Source organism: Miniopterus natalensis, chromosome 17 (assembly GCF_054644295.1).
Source record: "Miniopterus natalensis isolate mMinNat1 chromosome 17, mMinNat1.hap1, whole genome shotgun sequence".
NCBI classification, from domain to species: Eukaryota; Metazoa; Chordata; class Mammalia; order Chiroptera; family Miniopteridae; genus Miniopterus; species Miniopterus natalensis.
In genome coordinates, this window is record NC_142097.1 from 16049451 (window position 1) to 16068356 (window position 18906).

The 18906-nt window shown below is 37.7% G+C and overlaps 1 protein-coding gene and 1 non-coding gene across 4 annotated transcripts in view; both read left to right on the forward strand.

Moving 5' to 3' along the window:
• The window catches only part of SSH2 (slingshot protein phosphatase 2), a 207831-nt gene that overhangs the window by 143860 nt on the left and 45065 nt on the right, over positions 1-18906 (forward strand). For all 3 annotated transcript variants that reach the window (XM_016201957.2, XM_016201959.2, XM_016201958.2), the window contains 3 exons: positions 3646-3749; positions 7105-7169; positions 15808-15929. In XM_016201957.2, coding sequence (XP_016057443.2) covers positions 3646-3749; positions 7105-7169; positions 15808-15929 — 291 coding nt within the window. The remainder of the gene's footprint in view (positions 1-3645; positions 3750-7104; positions 7170-15807; positions 15930-18906) is intronic.
• On the forward strand, positions 10363-10442 carry LOC148091232 (small nucleolar RNA U2-19). The gene has a single exon (XR_015715943.1). It is a non-coding gene; the product is annotated as a small nucleolar RNA U2-19 (small nucleolar RNA).

Sequence of the window (18906 nt, forward strand, 5' to 3'; positions counted from 1 at the left end):
GTATACCTACCATGGCCCTGGGAGCCTTACTATAGCAAGATCTGTTGTGTATTTTGTTCCATCAGAAAAGCCTTTTATTGAGTTTTGTGTAAATAGAAAGGCATCTTTCCCTTATATCATATATGAATTTGACTTCTGGTTTTTTATAATCAAGAGTTTTCCAGGTAGCTTTGAGTTAAGTGAGGACCCCCCACTCAACCCTCCCCATGTGAAAGCACTATATACATTTTAGAGAATACACTTAAATCTGCTTTAAAGCATAAGCAACAAATTTATCTAAGAACAATATTACGGAACTCCAAAAACCAGGAAGTTAGTTCTTAAACTGTGTTTGTCAAAGGGAAATTACTGAGGTATGCTTGGTTCTTTTAAACTCAAAACAAATCTACTTCTTTTGTAGATGTAGAGACTACTTTGTTTACAGGAAACCAAAGTGCCCGCAGCTGTAACTTTGTCTGGTGATAGGTAGACTATTTAGTCTTTACTTTTAAAATATTTTCATTTAGTAAAGCAGACAGTTGCTGTGTTGGCAGAAGTATGAATTTCATTTCCTGTCTGTGGTGTACCCCACTCATCCTGTCACTCAGACATTTTGTTTTAGGTTGTTCCCGTAATATGAGTGAAACAGTGACCCACAGCATGGTGACATGTGCATACCACGAATGTAACAAGGACAAGACTTGTGCAACAGACCACAAGAGCGCAATGCTTTATTTAAAGATGAAAACAAAACAAAATAAAGGCAGCCCCTCCCAGCCAGTGTGCAAATTTTAGAGTGGTGTCTGCATTCATGTTTGTTTTTAGAAGACATGTTCTAATCTAGTTGGGAAGTTACCTCAAAGGTTTATCAGCTTCATGCCACTTGATTAAAGGATGAAATTTAGTCAACAACTGACAATTTTATAGGGGTGATTTAATTTAATTTTCCAATTAACTTATTATCAAACATTTGTATTTTATAGTTCATTAATCTGCCATATATATTTAGTCCAGTGGCAATTATTTTTTACATGTGAGATTATAGAATTTCTCTTGTTTTAAATTACAATTCCTGCTGCAGTGATGAGACAGACATAAAAGTGTGGAAGAAACTGTGGAATGGATGAGTTCCTCCATCAAATATCTACTGAATACCTACTATGTGCTTGGCACTGTTTTCAGTGTTGAGGACCAAAATAAAATCCTTGCTCTTCATGGAGTTTATATTCTGTTATAGGGAGATAACTGCAATCAAGTATACAAGTGAATAAATATAATTTTAGTGCATGACAAATATTCTGAAGGAAACAAAACAGAAACAGGATAAAGTGTGATTGGGATGGGGGGAGGGGTAAAGATGATAATACTGGAGCTATGATTTAGTGACAGGCCAAGAAAAACGTTTCCCAAGTAGAAAACAAAAAGCACAAAGGCCCTGAGAAGGTGTCTGAAATATAGAAAAAATAGAAGGCAGTGCAACTAAATAGTAAACAAAAGGGGAGATGGAGCAAGATCAGAGAAGTAACTTAATGGATGTTACAGGGCCTTGAAGTCCAAGCTAAAGACCAGCTTTTATTTTAAGTACAAAGGGAAGCCACTGGAGGATTTTAAGTAGGGAAGAGACATTATATGATATATATCTAATGATTTAAAATACATAGATCTATATAGAGGTTTGTTTATAGATCTATATATTTTAAATTCTGGTGGTTCTTTGGTAAGGGGCTAGCTGCAGTGCAGCAGTGGTTGTGGACAGGCCAGTTAAGACACTCTATGTTGATACTCCTGGGATTAGCTTCACTTCAGGGGCGGAGAAGGGTATAAAGGAAACAGGGCTGGCCCTGGCCTGTGTGCTCAGTGGTTAGAGCATCGCCCTCGTGCCTCAGGGTCTCGAGTCTGATTCCTGGTCAAGAGCATGTACCCGAGTTGCAGGTTTGATCCCCGGCCCCAATGGGCTTGCCGGAGGCTACCAATCAATGTGTTTCTCTCACATCGATGTTTCTCTTCTTCCCCCTACCCCTGCTCTGAAAATCAATGGAAAAAATATTCTTGGGTGAGAATTAACCAAAAAAAGAAGGCTGGCCATGAATTAAAGCTGAAATGTATGAGAGCATAGGGGTTTTTACAGTGGTTTAAGTAAAAAATGATAGCGCCATGGACCACTGATTGTTAGAGTGTTAATGGAGTTAAGTGAGCAGATTAAAAAATTATTTAAAAGCAAAGCTCAGAGGTTTCCCTGATTGATTACATATATGAAAAAAGAGAAACCAACCATGATTGTTATGTATTTGGCCCAAACAACTTGGATGGATGAGGCTAGGGATCAGGCTTGCAGGGGACTCAAGAGATTAGCTTTGGCAGTGTAAGTTTGAGATGCCAATTAGTATTCCAAGTAGAAATGTTGAGGAGGCAGTTTAATTTAGAATACATTAGCTAACCCTGCAAACTTGGAAACCCTCCATTATGTGTTCTAAACTTTGCAGTTAGTGATTTAAAAGTTCGATCCTGCCCAGCCAGCGTGTCTCAGCTGTTGAGCATCAACCTGTGATCCAGGAAATCGAGGTTCAATGCCCGCTCAGGGCACATGCCCGAGTTGGCCACTCGATCCCCAGCAGGGCGTGTGCAGGAGGCAGCTGATCAATGACTCTCTCATCACTAATGTTTCTCTCTCTCCCTCCCTCTACCTTTCTCTGAAATCAATAAAGATATACTTTAAAAAAAAGTTCAATTCTTTTCAGATTCTGTAGGTTACATTGAAAGGCTTAGTCTATTGATATGAGGTATAATTGAGGTATATTTTTTGTTTTCTGTGGATATCCACTAGCAATTATATTTTGAGTAGCCTCTGTCCTGAGGAGTAATTCTTCACTTCTGTTGAGCTATCATTCACATGAAAGATGAAGTTAGCATGGAGGGCAAACTCCATGGGTTAAGCACACTTCCTGTGCACTACTTTTCAGTGTATGTGGAAATACAAGTTGGTGAAAGTAAAATTTTGAGTAACACTTTAGTGTGCTGTGTATTTTAAACAAATTTTTTTGCAAAGTTTGGATCTAGCAAACTTTGGATCTGTTTCATAAAAATTGTCTAGAGTAGACAGGACTGTGTGAGTAGCCATACACAGTCTCTGTTAAGTATTGTCAGATGCGCATATGATTAGAACACTATTGAAACACCATTATTGGTAACCATAGGTCTAATAATAGTAACTAGTATTTACTAAAAGCACCACTGTAAGAAGCTGCAATCTTATTGACTCCTCACAACCACCTCATTTTGTTATCTCTGTTTTATGGATAATGGAATTTAGGCTCTAAAAATTCACTCAGGTAAGAAGTAGCAGAGTCAGGATTCACACCCAGGCAGTCTGGTTCCAGAACCTTTACCCTTTTTTTTGGTTTCCAGAGCCTTCACTCTTAACTGCTACTATGTAATGCACATAGAATACATTAAGTTCTGTTTCATAAAAAATCGTCTAGAGTAGACAGGACTATGTGAGTGCCATGCACTGTCTTTTTTTATTTGATTTTTGCTTCATCCCATGAAGTCGGGACTTTGGAGTAGGGATGAGAGAATAATTCTGAAGTGGGTCTCCGTCTTAGTTTTTGTTTTCCTTTCTTAAGTAATTTATTTTCTTTTGAATTTTTTTTTTTTTTTTTTTTGTAGCATCAGCGAGAGCTTTCTAACTGTCAAAGGTGCTGCCCTTTTTCTACCACGGGGAAATGGATCATCCACACCAAGAATCAGCCACAGACGCAACAAGCATGCAGGTAAACCTCAACATAATCTGTTCCTTTCTTGGTTTCTTTGATTCTCTTGTTCTGAAAGGCTGGCTACCTCATCCCCATTTCTCCATCGGTTCTGTAGTAGTAAAAGAAAGCATTGCACTTTTCTTTAACTCTCAGACCATTTTCTGGCACTTAGCAGAATGCCTTATACATCTAGTAGATCTTCAATAAGTATTTGTTGGAAAAATAATAAGGTACAAAAATACTCTAATGAAGTCTATGTGACTTCTCAATTAAGATTTTGATAGCTAAAAGAAGTTCAGATGTGTCCTTAGATCCTATGCAAAGTCATTTCAATTAACCAAAGATTACGTTTCTTTTTCCTGTCTACTCTCTATTGATGTTATAAGAGAAATAATATGATTGATTCATAGATAGATAGATGATAGATAGATAGATAGATGATAGATAGATAGATAGATAGATAGATAGATAGATAGATAGATAGATAGATAGATAGATGATAGATAGAACAGAATATGTACTGGGATAAATAAACTCACTGTTGTGATAACAAGAGTTATTATATCACATTGAAAAATACCAGTTCTTAGGTGCTAGAATGTACTTCTTGATTATGTTTGCACTAAAAAGACTGGGAATTTAACTCAGAGGACTTTTATAGAAACGAAGTCATCAAATAAAGTTCACCTAGAGATGAATATAAGAATCTGATTTTGAACAACCTCCTAATATTCTTCATCCTATACTAATGTGAGGGGTTTTTCTCCACACATCCAAGCAGTTCTCAGACACCAGCTGGGTGTTCTGCAGTTCAACTGAATTCTGACACTGTCAGACAGCGTCAGATCCCATAGGTTAAGGGCCCAGTTGTCCAGTACTCACTGCTCCTCACAGATGCCAATCATAAGTCCAGGTTGTCTGTGGATTGGAGTTTCCAATGACCACCTCCTTGGGTTCAGTTTCTTTGCTAGAGCAGCTCACATAACTCAGAGAAATTTGTTATAAAAGGATATAACTCAGGAAAACCAGATGGAAGAGGTGCATACGTCAAGGTATGTGGGAATGGGTACCAAGCTTCTAAGCCCTCTCCAAATGTGCCACTCACCTCAAATCTCCTTGTGTTCACCAACCTGGGAGCTCTCTGAACCCAGTTCGTTGGGTTTTTATGGAGGCTTTATTACATAGGCATGATTGATTTAATTGCTGGCCATTGGTGATCTGGTCAACCTCCAGCCCCTTCCCCCTCACGCCCTTCCCCCATTCCCTGTACCCTGGCAACCAGCCGCCATCCTTAGGTACTTTCCAAAAGCCATTCATTAACATAATAAAAGACACCATTATTGCTCTCCTCAACTTCAGAAATTCCAAGGGTTTTTGGAGCTCTGTGCCAGGAGCAGGATAAAGACCAAATATATATTTTTAATCACAAGATCACACCCACTAATAGTAGTTATATACATTTATATTTCCATATGTTGGATTTCCCTAAAGTCAGGTGCAGTTGTGCTGATAAAGTCAAGAAAGAATCAGAGAAAGTGCATCTGAGGAAAGTGGTCTCTAAGTATAGGATATCTCTAGGTTCAGGAAGATAATCAGTCTATGCCTCTTCTAACAGCAAACCTTGTTTGTGTCATTTGGGGGGAAAAATAAAAGCCAACCTGATCACAGCAGTTGAAGAAATCCTGATCAGTGCTATACAAAGAGTGATTGCTTATTGTTATAAATGTGCCACTTTGATGTGTTACCTCCAGGAGTGGAATATATTGGAATTACCAGCAAGAGAACAAAGAAGACTATAAACTTTTGAGTGTGTAGGTCAGAGGTGAAAGCCAGAAATACTGGATCCCATGAGCCAGTGGTTGAGTTTAGCTCCAGTCCAGATAATCTCAGCTATTTTAGTGGCTGTCCTACTTCTTATTTGAACCTTCATCTAGTTACAAATGTAGCAGCTCAGAATTATTTTATCTCATTGGACTGTATTATCCTCCTACCACAATTTCCCAGCATGGAAAATTTTTAAAAGAGTAAGGGGAAAAAAATCTCTTTTGAAAAATAAGCTTTGGAGTACACTTTCTAAAACCTTCCTTTTCGGTGCCTACTGTAACCAGAGGGGAGGGACACTTCCCCCTAAAACTTGAATGCACAGAGGAAGTAGACCCAGCTAAAGCTTTGTATTTCTGTTTGGTGTGGATATTTATCACTTACAGTAAAAAGAAGACAAAATATTGGTTTAAATCCAGCTTGTCTGACTGAAATGTTAGGCAGATTGCTTTGTGGCATTAATTGTAAGTGGCGTCCATGGCTCTCAAAGCTCCTGGCCCTGGTTGGCCTTTTTCTTCTGTCAAACTTCCACACTAAACTGCCACCCAGATTTCTACTTGACCTTGTTCACTTAGCTTTCCCCTTCCTAAAAAGAAAAGCAGATTGAACACAAACTGAATGGGCTTGATTTGTAATCCAGACCAGAACAGATGAGGCAGTGTGGTTATAAACACAGCTTACAAAACCAGACCTTCACATAAGCTGGAGCTGCCTTGACTGAAAGATGATGGCAGAATTGAGAGCAGATCAAGGGCTTACTATGTCTAATTGTACTTTCTTAAGCATGTTTCTTAAACTAGTTAGAATTTCTTATTTGGGCTTCATTTAAAATATCCAAACACTTCTCTGTCACTTTAGACTTAAAAAAGGGCTGGACCTGGATGGGCAGGAATGAAGGTTTTTCTTCTCTAATTGTATTCATTTATGATAGCACATTATCTAATTATCTCCTACTGTCTAAAGCCTCAGATTTCCTAGTACAGAATAGAGAATATGAGGAAATCTATAATAGTGTAATACAAAGAAATTTCAACTTTGTTTTATAGAATATATAAGAACAAGTAACATCTAATATGTTCAGTAGAATATATATCCCTTGGTATCTGCTATATTTAATAAGTACTTTTATTTTAATATCAGCCACTAATATGGAAATCATTTTAAACTTTTGACATTATTCTAGGGGGAATCTAAAAATCTTCTTTGGTTAAGTGCAACTGAAGATTACAGTTACAGAAATTGGAATGTCGAGATTCCTTCATTGGCACTGTCTGGGCCTGAAAGCACAGCCAGTGCCGCCTTTGCCTGACAGATTTCACACCCCCGCTCTCATCAGCATCCACCTTAGTACAAAACTGAGACTGGTTTCAAGTGTCCCTTCCATAGGACAAACACAAACAAATGTTACTGTAGCATAGTCTTTAAAAGTGAATGTAATTAGGGTCCTTCAGTGAACCAAAACTTTCGTACAAGTCATTAAGAGTAGAAGGCAACCTCTATGAGAACATTCGCAATGGAGAATAATTATTTTTTGTTTTGTACATTTCACCAGGTGATCTCCAACAGCATCTCCAAGCAATGTTCATATTACTCCGCCCAGAAGACAACATCAGGCTGGTAAGTTAGTGTATCCTCGTAACTCTCTTCCTCAAAAGAACTGTCCATACAGCGAACTTTATGCAGTCATTTATGTCCCAACACAGTACCTAGAACTCTGTGGAAAACAATGACATGTCCCTATAATCAAAGAGCTTAGATGATAATTGAGGATATGAGCTAATGTGAAGTGATGTGAAATAATTTGTTGGTAAACACCAGTTTGTAAGTTATTGACCACAACAGCAATTGAAGTTCAGCAAAGAGGAAACTTGGAGACGACCTCGTTGAGGAAGGTTTTAAGTATGCAGGAGAGCTCGAGCTGAGTCTTGATTTAGATTGGCAAAGAGAAAGGAGACCGTCATTCTCGATGAGGACACAACTGAAGCAAAAGCACTCATAGAAAGGGACAAGATGAGAATGAAATGGCCAAGGTTTTGTGCTGACCTCAGAGTTGGGAGACCTGGGCTTCGGTTTTCACTACTCTTCTGATGTTGGACAAGTTACTTAGCCTGTCTGTGCCTGCTTTCTCTTCTCCTTTCTACCTCTCACAGTGTAGAGAATCAAATGGATGGGAAAGCATACAGAGTATAAAATGCTACCTAAATATGGGGATTATTGTTACTAAAGGGGAGATAAGATACCAGAAAACAAGGCAGGCAGATTTAGTGACTTCATGCTCCAAACTAGAGGTCTCAAACTCACAGTCCATAGGCCAGAGATATGCTTTGTTTGGACCACACTGTGTTTAGGGTTTGTTTGTTTATTTGTTTGTTTAATCTCAGCTAGAATTTTAAAGTTGGGTTATTTCACATAAAAATCCAGATTTGAGGGGTTTTTGTTTGTTTTTCCAAAATTCTGGCAACACTGGAACCTTATTCTCACAAGCCAGACTTGGCTAGACTGGTGGAGGGGAGAGCATTGGTGTGGCCTGGGTCCTTAATTTACCATAATCTACACATAGCCTATTGTCTCCTGGACACTAGAGCCAAGTGTCCCCATTCGTTATCATTCCTTCACTGTTAGGTTCTCATAGAAGTAGGAAAACAAAAATGGGATGAGTGTGTTTCTTTGTGGAAAGTGAAAAGTTTTTCTACGCACTTAATATTCACGTGGCCTACTTCACCCATTTATATTCCCTATCTGAGCCTCTAGATGAATACCCGGAGGTAGTACCTCTACCTCTTCAGTAAGCAGTAGTGAAGCATTACAGGTTTCTGAGCCAAGGAATTACTGGGGCAGCTACAGTGTTTAAGAAAGATTCCTTCGAAGCTAAATACAGAATAGAGGGGAGGTGGTGGCCATCTTAAATTAGGGAGGCCTGCTGGATAGTTATTGCAATAATCCAGGTGTGTGGTGATGAGCCCATCTAGGTTAGGCAGGTAACTTGTAAATTGGGTTTCCACAGACGCATTAAGTACTCGATCTCTGCTTTCTCCCTGGGAAGAGAAGTAATGAGTAGAATATAAGAATGATTAGAAAGTTGATGATCAGGCCTCTGAACTCTATAATAACTACTGATTCTTCATTCACATAATTATTCTTTGTTTAAATTCTGTCTTTTTTTTCTCTCAGTTGCTGCCTCTACCACCTTGACATGGCCACCAATATTTGTTGAGAAACTAACTTTGAAATTTAAAGGAGTTGAAATAAGAAATCCTTTCATAATTATTTTATATTCTAATCCGAAAGTAGCATTATACACTTATGTAAATCTTGTCTTTATTTCTCGACATACTTCTGTCTTAAATAAGTGAACAAAGTGGGGTGCAGTTCTTACAATATTAATATTTCAAAATAGCGATACTCCAACTTTAGAGTACATCAGAATCACCTGCAGAGCTCTGTTAAACTGCCACTTGCTGGACTCCACCTGCAGAGTTTGATTTGGGGAGTGGGAGGCAGTGATAATTTGCATTTTGAACAAGCTTCCAAGTGCTGCTGCTGCTGCTGCTGGTTCAGGAGTCATACTTGAGAACAACTCCTCTAAAACCCATAATGGTTACTTGCACATATCATATGTCCTATAGATATTTGCTGATGGTTTCCAAGAATTGTGTGGTTTAGTAGAGCTTAATGTGACATCTGTCGCTCACTCTATCTTTTTCCCATTGATAACCTATGGAGTTCCGATTGCATCTCTAAATGTTAAAATAATTTTAACCACAAGAGACATGGGAGAACGTTAAGGGAGCAATTAGGAAGGTAGAATTGGCAATTAGATTTTTTTCTTTCCCTGCTAAAATATGCAGCTTCAGCTGCTTTGCATTTTTAAAATGTAAATTCAGAACATGTAACTGACGCCTCTGAATTAATTCAGAGTTCAGATGACAAGCCTTTTTACAGTTGTTTGAATTGTTACAAACACATAGTCATTATGTTTCAGATTATTGTGTGAGTCATCTTCAAGAAAATGAGTGAATACATTGTATGCTTTGGACAAATGAGCACTTTTCTAACTGAAAGGAGCATTTGTAGACTCAAAGCAAAGCCTTTTGTTTTGAGTTAAATTTGGAATGCTAAAACTCTCATTCTGGGACTTGCGCATAAGGTTGAAAGTTTGATAGTCAACTGAAAGTCCTGCCTTTAATTTTTTAATAACTCAACAATAAATAGAGTTACCAAACCCCACATTTTGCTTCAGCATTAAAAATAGGACTAAATCAATTTTTTTCTCCAGAGAACCCTGCATTCAAAATAGTCTCAAGCGTTAACTTTAGTACTTAGGAAAACTGTAGCTGGTACAATGAAAGCAGGGGTTTTATACTGCTGTTGCACATTATCGGAGACCCATTTATTTAATAAAAAATAGACTGGGAAATTAAGGACGTTCCTGACACTTGAAGTAAAATCAACTAACATTTTTAACTAGAACTGAGGTGCTGATAAAGTATGAGGAGGTGTTTTTGAGTATTTTGCAGGAGAGCTTAAGAAAATGAGGTTTTTTGTTTTTTATAAAACATTAAATTTTTTCCAAAAAGAAAATGGGTTTCTTTTTTCTAAGTATAAATGTATTGTTTTTTGTGTGTGTTTTTTTTCACTCAGACAATACAGAAAGGCATAAAGAACAAAGTAAAAATTACTCTGTGTCATACACTTAAAAAACCATTCCTAGCTATTTGGATAAGTATCCTTTTAGTCTTGTGTGTGTGTGTGTGTGTGTGTGTGTGTAAGCATGTGTGTCAGATTGTCTGAGACCTGCTCTTACTGAGGCGGACAGTGATAAAAACAGACAAATCTGAGCATCAGAAGACCTCCTAGTCTTTCTAAATCATGATTTCTGTAATTCTGAGAAGCAAAAGTAAAAAGTAATTTAAAACAATAAAGGCTTATGTCTGGGCGGGGGGGGTGGGCGTAGAGTGAGTGAGTGTGTGTGTGTGTGTGTGTTTTTATAAAGGTGACAGTGGATAGCTGAGGATTTGTCAGTGGATGAATGAGACTGGGGGTGGGGGGGTGTATAAAAAAAAGGCCAAGAAGTTCTAAGCAAAAGTATCTCACAGAGAGTGTTTTTTTTTTTTTTTTACAAAAATGAAATGAAATTACGAGTGCTGTTTATAACTTGCTTTCTTCACACTTGATCATGGGTATTTTTCCATGTTAGTAAATAAAACTTTTTTAATGGCTACACAGAACATGTCAGATTTTTTCTTCTTCAAGAATTTCATAAAGATAAACTTAAAAAATAATATCCAGAGACTCCCTCAAGGTTTATTTCTTTTGCAGACAGTGTTCTTTAGTTTACTAGTGTCATATGAAGCCTCCTCTAATTTTAGATATTGACTTTGCTTTGTTCTTTTGACTAGAATTTAATATTTACATACTTTTGAAACCTTTCTCTGATGGATTGGGTGAGCCGCCTGTCTAGACGTTGGGCCTTTATAATGTGGCTTCCCTAAGAATAAACATTGCATGCAGGGACATGATGTTAGACTCTTGGTGGAAAAAAATTAAAGACAAAGGTACAGTGTAAGCTTAGGGAGGAGTATTTCCTGATGAATAATGCTGAGGAGAGAGGTATTGGATCAGATGGTATTTGTGAACTACTTGTAATCAGATGCATTTAAATTAGTTACTAAGGGAAGTTTTAACATCACTCTTGGGTAAACTTTGAAAACTGGTTGAGTTCTTGCCTCAGAAATAAAGCAAAAGCAGGAGATTACTTCTCAGATCTACCTCAGTCCTAGGATTGCTGGATCTAGTTCACCTGAAACTTGTAATAGAATTTCAAATTTAGGCAGTAAATGGACTTTCTTGGAATAATTTTCTTAGTTTCTATTGCTACCAAGTTTTTAAATCTAAAATATTGTTTTGTGTAAATAATTAGAATAAACTGCAGTAGTATCCTTTTCAACAAGAACTTTAGTTAAGTTGTCTTTAGGAATCATTGTCTTATTCCAGTCATTTATTCCATGTAAATTTTAGAGCAGCAACATTGGAGTTGCTGCCAGTTCTAAAATTAGGGTATTATGTACAAACTACCACTTAAAGTACACTTATTTGATTGACTTAATGGGTAAAATTAGATTATTAGGTTTTGTTCATCTTCTCCCCCAAAAAAGGAATATGATATGAACTTCAAACCAGGGTGGATATTCAATATTGCTTTATGCTGTGGCTCTTAAAATTTTGTTTAATTCCTTAACCTAGAATCTTGAAGCTTAAAGGGGATTTTGGAGCCTGAGATCAGTCCCCTAACATTGCAGAATTTTTTCTGTAAAAAATTTCATTTCATTTCATTCTTCTAATTAGGATGTAGAAGTTGAATTAATGTCACGGTTCCTGACCCCCCTGACTAAATAAAGCTCCACTTCCCATTAGTAAGAATTTAGTAATTACTATAGATACTATGTAGAGGTCCATGATCAAATCTCAAGACCTCTAAGTGTTATTCTTCCATCTAAGAAGCTTAAAATTCAGTGAACCTGAGATGTGCCAGTCATTTAGACCTAAGTCAATATAAGATGGCTGAGGCCTTTCCCATTAAGCTTGGGATGTTCTGTTGAGATTAGATTAATTGAGGGAAGGCCAAACATTTGAAATGCTCTTTATATTATTGGTAGGTAGGGAGTAGGTAGGTAGGTAGAAAGGAAAGTACACACCACACTTTTTAAAAGGAGACAACTAGTGTTTTCACTGAACATTACAAAGGAACCTGCTGTCTACCTGCTATCTTGGCCCAATAACTTGCATGATAGTTAATACTTATGGAGGTTATTTTCTTTACTTTTATCAGCTTCAGCTTAGCTAATCCACTGCCACTAGTTGATGTAGAAGCTGTGGGTAAATTATCAGAAGCACAGTTCAGTTGTTCCCATGCCATTTGTATTTGAGCCTTGCCAGAAATTCTCAGAGCCTTGACAGAGGATGAAAGAGCCTCTAACATATTCAGGAAACTGAACAGTTGGCTCAAAGCTTGCAAAGGCAGTCCCAAGTTTAGGTATATAATAATATCTGAGATCTTGTTTATAAGAAACTCTAGTTTACCTGCACTGGGTTTCTGGTTAGTTTAATATTTTGTGCAGCATTTCTGGAATCAGAAAGTCATTGCTGCCTGGCCGGGCGTGGCTCAGCAGTTGAGTATCGGCCTAGGATCCAGGAGATCACGGTTCGATTCCCGGTCAGGGCACATGCCCGGGTTGTGGGCTCGATCCCCAGTGGGGGGGGGGGGGGGGGACTTGCAAGAAGCAGCTGGTCAATGACTCTCTCATCATTGATGTTTTTCTCTCTCTCTCTCTCTCTCTCTTTTCCTCTCTCTGAAATTAATAAAGATTTTTTTTTTTTTTTTAAAGGGATTTTTTTAAAAAGTCATTGCTGCCCTCCAGGCCTCATGTTACATGTACTCCTATACATGGTTTTATTTATATAATGCTCACTTGGTCCCAGCCCAGTAGGGCTAGACCTTCATCAACTTAAATATTAGTTCCTCTTAGCTTCTCACAAGTGATTTGGATTGAAATTACTTCGTAGAACATAAAGCCAACAGTGCAGCTCTCTGCCTTGTGTACTTGGAATCAGAATGATGAACATTACATTCTTGTATCACCTCTTATTAGAAACAAGCTTTAATGTAGCCACTTCTGCGTTTTTGCTTCCCTGGCTTTTCTTAGAAGATATCAGAATAGAGACAAAAAGATATCCGTGGAAATCTCACCTCTGCTTGATAAATGGGTCATTTGAGCTCTCTAACTCTGTCTCTTTTTCTCTTTGCCTCACCACTTTTGGAACAGTGATGGAGTTAGGGGAAGGAGATTCCAAGAAGAGCATCACTGAAAGAATTCCAAATAGAAATTTCTGACAAATTCTGACAGGTGTCTTGAGCCAGTTAATGGGTTTGGAACTCTGTTTCTCTTCTGAGATAAGGAATGGGGCTGGGATATTTTTTTTTCCTTAAATATGTCCTTATTAATTTCAGAGAGAGGAAGGGAGAGAGATAGAAACATCAATGATGAGAAAGAGTCATTGACTGGCTGCCTCCTGCACGCCCCCGAGTGGGGCTCGAGCCCGCAACCCAGGCATGTGCCCTGACCGGGAATCGAACCCTGATCGCCTGGATCCTAGGTCAATGCTCTACTGCTGACCACGCCTGGCCGGGCAGGGCCGGGGGTATTTTATTCAGAAGAAATTGCCTCTTGTATACATTTTCCTGGCTTTTTGTTAATAGAGAAAAAGAATGAATTAATTAGACTGTACACTTGGTGAGGGTAGGACCATATTTCTCTTTCTCCTCCACCCTTGAATTCTCAGTACTTTTGCTCTGATTGTATACACAGTAGATATATAGTAAGTATTCGAATGAATGTTGAGTGGAAGTGATTTTACCTTATTTTTAAGGTTTATAAAGTATCTTTTTGAACTTCTTATTAAGAAAATTCCCAAACATATAAAGTACAAAATATATTCTCATGAACCCATAACTCAGATTTAATAACCATCAACATTTTGCCAGATTTCTTTCATCTATCCCCCCCTTGACATACAAAAAGTTGTACATATTTAATATATACAACTTGATAAGTTTGGAGATAAGTAAAGATGTCCATGAAACCATCACCACAATCTATGCCATAAACATACCCATTACCTCCAAAAATTTCCTCCAACCCTGTTCTGGATGATGATGATGATGATGGCAACAACAATGACGATGATGATTAGAACACTTAACATAAGATCTACCCTCTAAGCAAAATTTTTTAAATGGACTTTATTTTTTAGAGCAGTTTTAGGTTCACAGAAGATTTGAGCAGAAGGTATAGCAGATCCTCAAATAATGTCATTTCATTCAACCTTGTTTTCTGTTACAATGCTGATGAGATGCCATAGGAGCATAACTCTTGTTTCTATCAATTAGCCTATGGTAAAATTGGCTCTGTTTTGTGTCGTTTCGCTTGAAGTCGCAGAAGTTATCAATGATGTTAAGTGAGGACTTACTATACAGAGATTTCCCATATACCCTTATCCCCACTCGTGCAGAGCCTCCGCCATTGTCTTCCCCCACCAGAGCTGTACATTTGTTACAATTAATAGACCTGCATTGACACATCATTATCAACTCAAAGTCCATAGTTTACATTAGTGTTTGCTCTTGGTGTTGTACATTCTGTGGGTTTTAATAATGACATGTATCTAACACTTTAGCGTAGACAGATTAGTTTCACTGCCCTAAAAATCCTCTGTGCTCCCCTAACCCCAGGCAACTAATGATCATTACTGACTCTAGGGTTTTGCCTTTTCTAGAATGTCATATAGTTAGAATCATATAGATTGGCTTCTTTCACTTAGTAATATGCATTTAAGATTTCTCCATGTCTTTTCAAGACTTAATAGCTCATTTCCCTTTGGTGCTAAATAATATTCCTTTATCTGGATATACCACAGATTGTCCATTCAGCTCCTGAAGAATATCTTAGTTGCTTCCCATTATTGGAATATTTTAAAGTAAAACTTGTACACCATGTCATTTCACTTCAGATACTTTAAAAAAGGCATTACTACAATGCCATTATCATACTAATAGTAAATCCTTAATATTATCTAAGACCCTGTTTATATTCAAATTTTCTAAAGGCCTTTTAAAATATTATAAATAAGCAATAAATAAAAACTTTTTGATAAATAATATAAGCTTCAGAAAAACTTATTTCTTCAGTTATTGAAACTAAAGAAGAACATTTTGTAGTGTATAATCTGTAGGAATTCAGTAGAGCAACTCCTCTTAGATATTAATAGTTTGCTTTGTATTATAATTGTTTATGGGACTTGGATTTGTGAGTCCAATGCTCCCATTCATATAAACTCACATTCCCCTCTTAGATCTTTAGAACATGACCTGGTAATTGTTATTATCATAAATTGCGCTAATTGTAAACATTTATTGTGAATTTATTTACTGTATACCAAGCACTGTGCTGTACATACATTATTTTATGTGATTCTTACAACCCAATAGGATAGGGTTATAAGAATACCTCCCTCCAATTATTTTAGTGACTTTTATAGGTTTTATAGTTAATACGTGAACTGGGATTTGAATTTGGGTCTCCTAACCACTGGCCTTGCTGTCTCCCTGAGTATGCTTTAAGATGCTGATGTAAAAAGGGTCAAACGGTCTAAAATTGACCTAAAATTCATAATTTCTTTGTTGTCTGTTAACCTCTAGGCTGTGAGACTAGAAAGTACTTACCAGAATCGAACACGCTATATGGTAGTGGTTTCAACCAATGGTAGACAAGACACTGAAGAAAGCATCGTTCTAGGAATGGATTTCTCCTCTAATGACAGGTATGGTACCACAAAGGGGGGATGAGAAGGCCCTTTTTAAACAACCTATTCAGTTGCCTTTTGAATTATCACCAAAACATCTTATGTAGTGCTACTCTTAAATGCCTAAAACTAGAGAACACAAAAATACTTTGTAGTCACACAGTCTTGAGAGATGAAAGTTTAATGAATGTCTTTGGTAATTTGTTTCTAATTTACACTATTCCTTACCTTCCTCTCATCTTTAGGTGGTGGTGATATAAAACAAATGGTTTAAACTTATATCTCCGGGGCGAGGGGGGGGGACGGCCTTTGCATTCAACTTTATTTTAAGCAGTAATGATTCACTTTAGTGATTCCAGGGCACACACCCTTTGTGGTAGTGCACCAGTGAGTCCTGGGTTGAAAGAGAGCCCATTTTAACTCCATTCTCTTGTGTTTATCCATGGTCTACACCTTGCTTTTATCAAATGTTTTGCTTCCTTTTTCCTTAAACTCAAAACAGAAACTTTTATAATCATGCACCTTTGGCTTTAGTGGCACTTTGCATCCATGACTAAAGATATTAGACATCACACAAAACCTGGCTTTGTTGTATCCCTAAGGTTTGTTGCTTTTCTTTTTTATTTTCCCACTTTTTCTGGAGAAACCTTGGGAAGACTGTGGAATGTGACTGCTAAGCAGATCTTTGCACTCTAGATAATAAGCCTCAGGAAATCCTGCCAGATGTCTCAAAGCATTTACTTCCTGGCTCAGGACTGGAATGGAACTGGAGTAGCTAGGGGTGTGACCCAGGCCTGGGAGAATTTAGCCACAAAGAGAAGAGGAGACTGGGAGTAATTCTGCTTGCCCTGATGTGTGGGGGTGGGGATCACATTGTCACAAGAAAGTTTCCCAAACTAGTGTTTACCTGAGCGTGTACATAGCAGTCAACCTGAAAATGATTTGTGGGTTCACAAGGATCACAAGGCCAGAGTTGTTACCTTGTATACCACTTACAGTCTTTAATTGTATGCTCTGAAATTACACATGCTTGTAAGCCACATTTAGGAAGCTGTTCCTACTGCATGGTTTTAACCTCTTGTGTTAGCTAAGCAACAGACCTTTCAGTAAACATTTATCCCTAAGAGCATCAACCTTGCCTACATTCATTAGTATTTTAAGACCTATGACTTGGGTTTTTATATCTCTAGGTCTGTACTGTCCAGTACAGCAGCTACTAACCATATGGGACTATTTAAATAAATTAAAATTAAAATTTCAGTCCTCAGTTACAACTAGCCACATTTCAAGTATTCTAGCTGTATGTGGACCGTATTGGACAGTACATGTACAGAACATTTCCATCACTGCAGAAAGTTCTACTGGACAGCGCTGCCCTAGATCTTGTTTCCTTTGCTTCATTCGTCCTAATTCCTCCTTTGGAGCCCCCATAGAACTGGGGCTGCATGGAAACTTCACTTGAGTCCTCCCCTAGAGAGAGACAGCAACAAATTCAGATTCTCGTGGCCCAGAGTGTGAGAAATAAGATGTCTAATCTTACCTCTTTTGCTTTATCCTAAACATTCCCAGAAATCACGAAGACTACTTATTAATATGGGTGCCCAGTGATTTATCCTCAGTGAACTGCACCTATCTTCAGTAATAGTCCTTCCTGAATCCAACCAAAAGAAAATTTTAGGTTATGGGAGACAAAATATGATATGAAAAGCCACAGAAATTGCTTTTCATTCTGTTTGGTAAACTTGGTATTATGAACTCCCATATATCCTCTGTTTGAATGAGCTCCTTGGACAGTAAGAGAAGTGCTGCCTACTTGAGAATAATAGTGCTCAGGTAATCTAGTATCGTTTTTATCTCAATTGCTGTTGCAGGAATTTGTATCGTTTTGTATCTGACAATAGAAAAAGTTAATGTTTCAGAGCAGCATTAAACCAAAGTAGAACACAGATTGCTTATGACATCTTCTTCCCAAGTAGTTCTCAAGATGTGTTACAGCACTTCTTTTAGCCTGTTTACAAGTTCTTTGAGTACTGTGTCATATTTTAAGTAATAAATATTTTAATACACAGCATAACCTTGGTTTCCAAATTGGATATATTCCAAGTTATAAAATACTAGAGCTTTATGGTGGTGTTTTTAGGGGTTTTTTGGTACCCCCACCACCTTGAAATGTTTGGTACATGTAGGTACTCAATAAGTTGTTGAATGAGTGAGTATCTAATAAAATAAGTAACTATAATGATGAAAAATCTCATGCGATTCAAGGCAAACTGGATAAAAGTATAGATGTGCCTAATTCAGGCCTCTCTTCCCTGTTGTGTGAAAAAGCTATATTTCTTACTATAAAAAAGCATTCTAACCTGAATACAAGCTGAAAACCTGACGTTTGGTTTCTACATATTATTGCCTGTCATCTGTCCAAAATTTAACTGGTGTCTGGTCACAAGATTACCTTCTATTCCTTCTGTAGTTGCTTAATTTCTAGATTTGTCAGTAGGTTATCAACCCTTCATATATATACCAAAATTGTAGTTGTTGCTAGGAACCTGGCTAAGCACCTACTTACCAAAAACTAAAAACTAAAAATAATTGCACTCCACCTTGGGAAATGATTTTCAAAACAAATTTTCCTTGCATTCATCTACTTACCAAAAAATAGTGGTAGAGCTGTCTTCTTCCCTCCCAAACTCTGGCATAATAACTGTGCATCTGGAGTTCAGGGCCAGGGTTCCAATGTGGAAAAGCTGTTTCAATCTTGATTTGAATCTTCTGAACTCTGGAATCACTGGTGGAGTGTTGAGTAACACAGGCCAGCAAGTGGAGTGGAAATCATTAGACACAGCTCAACTAGGGCATGGCCTTCGTTAGCCCTGCAATGACTCCAACAGTTAAAGCTTGGTATTCCTTGGGTTGTTTTTAATACATTTTCATAATATTCCCCTCCCCCCAAAATCACTTTCAGCTGTATTAGATCAGCCACTTCAGATTCATAGTC